General features: G+C 53.1%; 1 protein-coding gene across 1 annotated transcript; it reads right to left on the bottom strand.

The window, feature by feature from the left end:
• Positions 1-1,113: 1,113 nt before the first annotated feature.
• On the bottom strand, positions 1,114-2,487 carry Nppb (natriuretic peptide B). The gene is made up of 3 exons (XM_032887581.1): positions 2,251-2,487; positions 1,813-2,035; positions 1,114-1,340 (listed from the first exon to the last, which is right to left on the bottom strand). Exons 1-3 carry the CDS (start codon positions 2,374-2,376, stop codon positions 1,324-1,326), a joined length of 366 nt encoding a protein of 121 aa, XP_032743472.1. The 5' UTR covers positions 2,377-2,487; the 3' UTR covers positions 1,114-1,323.
• Positions 2,488-3,240: the final 753 nt, after the last annotated feature.

The following is a 3,240-nucleotide window of genomic DNA, read 5'->3' on the forward strand; positions in this document are numbered from 1 at the left end:
TGGGGCTAGGGATGGAGCTAGGGATGGGGCTAGGGATGGGGCTAGGGCTAGGGCTGGGGCTAGGGCTAGGGCTGGGGCTAGGGCTAGGGATGGGGCTAGGGCTAGGGCTAGGGGTTAGGGGATAGGGCTAGGGTTAGGGTTGGGGTTAGGGTTAGGGCTAGGGCTAGGGCTAGGGCTAGAGCTAGGGCTAGGTCTAGGTTTAGGGTTAGTGTTAGGGTTAGAGCTAGGGCTAGGGCTAGGGTTAGGGTTAAGGTTAGTGGTAGAGTCTACTCCAGTAGCAAACCTTAGTCCCTGGCTTGGGGCAGAGTGCTTGGGCAGTGGTTATTGTCTGTATGGGAGCATGGCTCTGCTGCTTACTAACTTCATGACCCTGGGCGATTCACAGGACCTCTCTTTGAATTGGTTTCCCTTCCTCCCTGTGGAGGTGCTCAGTTTCTTCTCAGAGTCACAAGGGACTGTCCCAGCTGATGGTACTGTGCCTGCCTTGTTAACCAGGGCTTTGTGCACACCAGCTGTTCTAGGAACTCCTTGTGTCTGCATTGGAAGCATCTGAAGATGACTCATGGATGCTTGGAAACTAAGCTACTCTTTTAACCTCACTTTAAAACAAATCCTCATTGCTTTCACCAGACATCCACAACCTTGAGTGCATACTGGAGGGAAATGAGAAATCGCAGGAAGAGCTACCTCTTGTTCCTCTCTCACTCCATTAGACACTGTGCAGACCTCTGCTCAAGCCAGGGAGGGCAGATGTGCCAGCTGTGCCCTCATGTCCCAGGATTCCCGGCTTTTCGGATGTTCAGTTTTCTCACTTAAAAAATGGGGGTGACAATCATGTCCTTACTGGTCATGGGGACCTTTAGCCCTCAGCTGCGCTTAAGTGACACATGGCATTGGAAGGACAGTGTTTCAGCTGGGCAGTGGTAGCACATGCCCTAAATCCCTGCACTCTTGGGAGAGGCAGGTGGATCTCTGTGAGTCTGAGGCTAGCCTGGTCTACAGGGTGAGTTACCCGGAGAGCCAGGTCTATATAGAGAGACCCTGTCTGAAACCAAAGCAAACAAAAGCAAAGTAAAAGAGATGAGGAATGGATTGAAACTCATGGACACAAATCCTTTTCCAAAAGCAAGAAATAGGCTATGTTTATTACACTGCGGCAAGTTTGTGCTGGAAGATAAGAAACAGTCTTGTAGAAAAATCAGCAACATAAAAATAAATAAATAAACAAATAAATAAACAGGATCACTTGAAAGGTGGTCCCGGAGCTGGGGAAAGAAGAGCCCCAGGCAGTCAGAAGCCGGAGTCTGCAGCCAGGAGGTCTTCCTAAAACAACCTCAGCCCTGTGGGGAGGAGAGACCAGTGTCAGACTGGGGAGTGAAACTGAGGCAGGAGCTGAGCTTCCCCCGCCACGCCGCACCCCCATCTTCGGTTCCCAGATGATGTCGAAGTTTAACGGCTCTGGGAAAAGCTATCTCACTGGGCCTGCCCTTTGCCTTGGATAATTCAGTTTGGAGAAGATGGAGGGGAGATGCTCAGAGCTTTCTGCCTTGTGAAGGAGTGATCAGACATCGGGCAGTCTGCTCCCTAGGGATCCTGTGACACCTCTGAAGGAGGTAGGTGCTCACCTGGGACGGTGTAATGAAGTACCCATGTGAGACTCCTGACAGGCTGCCTTGGTCTTGAAGACTGTCGGTAAGGTAGAGGCAGGCTGTGCAAGTATGTCTGAGAGCAAACCTAGGGGCCTCGGAGGGCGGCATGCAGGGGAACGGGATGCGTGCAGCTTTGCAGGGAAGCGTCGAGGTAGGTGCTCACCATCACAGCCCAAACGACTGACTGCGCCGATCCGGTCTATCTTCTGCCCAAAGCAACTTGAACTATGGGTCATCTTGGAATTTCGAAGTCTCTCCTGGATCCGGAAGGCGCTGTCTTGAGACCTAAGGACTCTTTTTAGAAGTTCTTTCGTAGGGCCTTGGTCCTTCGAGAGCTGTCTCTGAGACATTTCCTCTGACTTTTCTCTTATCAGCTCCAGCAGCTTCTGTGATGGATTGGGGAGACCTCAGACACACACACATACACACCTGGCTCCCCCACCCTTCCACAGTGCCTGTCGGTTAAGGGATCTGCTGCCCAATCTTTCCGTTTTCTGACTCTCGCGTGGTTAATTCCCAAAGGACATGAGGTCTTTTCATTGCCGCTGCCCAAAACCCTTCAGGCAGGCTCCATCTCCCTATGCAGACCCTCGGTGCTCACCTGCATCGTGGATTGTTCTGGAGACTGGCTAGGACTTCCCAGGGGATGGGAGTGACCTCCCAGCGGCGACAGATAAAGAAAAAGCAGGAGCAGAATCATCTGGGGCAGCACCTTCTGGAGATCCATGCTGCAGAAGTGATGGGCCAGGCGGCTGCGATGGTGTCCTGCTCTCTCTTGTCTCGCCTCCTCAAGCAGCTCGCGTGCACTAGCCTCTCAGCAACGGTGCCTCTGCCTTTTATCCTGGGGCTGAGTGTCCGGCCAGCCCTTCTCATGGAGTAGGGGTGGGGTTATCTCTGATTTATCAGACACATTCCTGCCTGCTGAGCTCAGGACCTGAGAATTCACCCCTCTGTGCCTCTGTGGAGTGTTCGTTGTGGGTGGAGGCTATGAACCGCAGGCCTTGTATAGGCATGGGCTGGGCTAGGGTGGGAGTGTGTGGGGGGACACTAACAGGTCCTTGTTTCCTGCTCCCTTCTATCATGCAAAACCTGAGGGCTTTTTAATACCGTGCCCCACCCGTATTGGAAATGACAGGGAGAACCCCAGCTTTCCCAGCCTGGGGCGGGTGTGGGGCTTATGGGGTGACTCATCAAAAACACTTCCAGTCAGCCCCCACCATCACCAACCTCCCTGGGAGAGTGTCCTCGAACCTGTAATCCAGGCCCTGCCCCGCTACCAAAGCACCTAGCTGTAGGGCTGGGCTGCACCACTTCCGGGCACTCTGGTAGCTGTCCGTGGTTCTGATCACCACACATGACCTTCACACAAACTTTCAAGTTCTCTCCTCCACCGATCTCCAGGCCAGAAGGAGCTAGGTGGCTCACGCAACCACTCTGATACCCTGCCCCACCTTCCAATACCCCCCACCCCTTAAAACCCTGTGAAGATTTCAGTTCGAAGATGCTCACTCTCCAATATTCAAATGACTAAAAGCTGGTAAACGGCAAGGAACTTCTGGAACTCCAGCCCCTTAACAAAAGAGAGCTGATT

This window comes from Rattus rattus, chromosome 1 (assembly GCF_011064425.1).
Source record: "Rattus rattus isolate New Zealand chromosome 1, Rrattus_CSIRO_v1, whole genome shotgun sequence".
Lineage (NCBI taxonomy): Eukaryota > Metazoa > Chordata > Mammalia > Rodentia > Muridae > Rattus > Rattus rattus.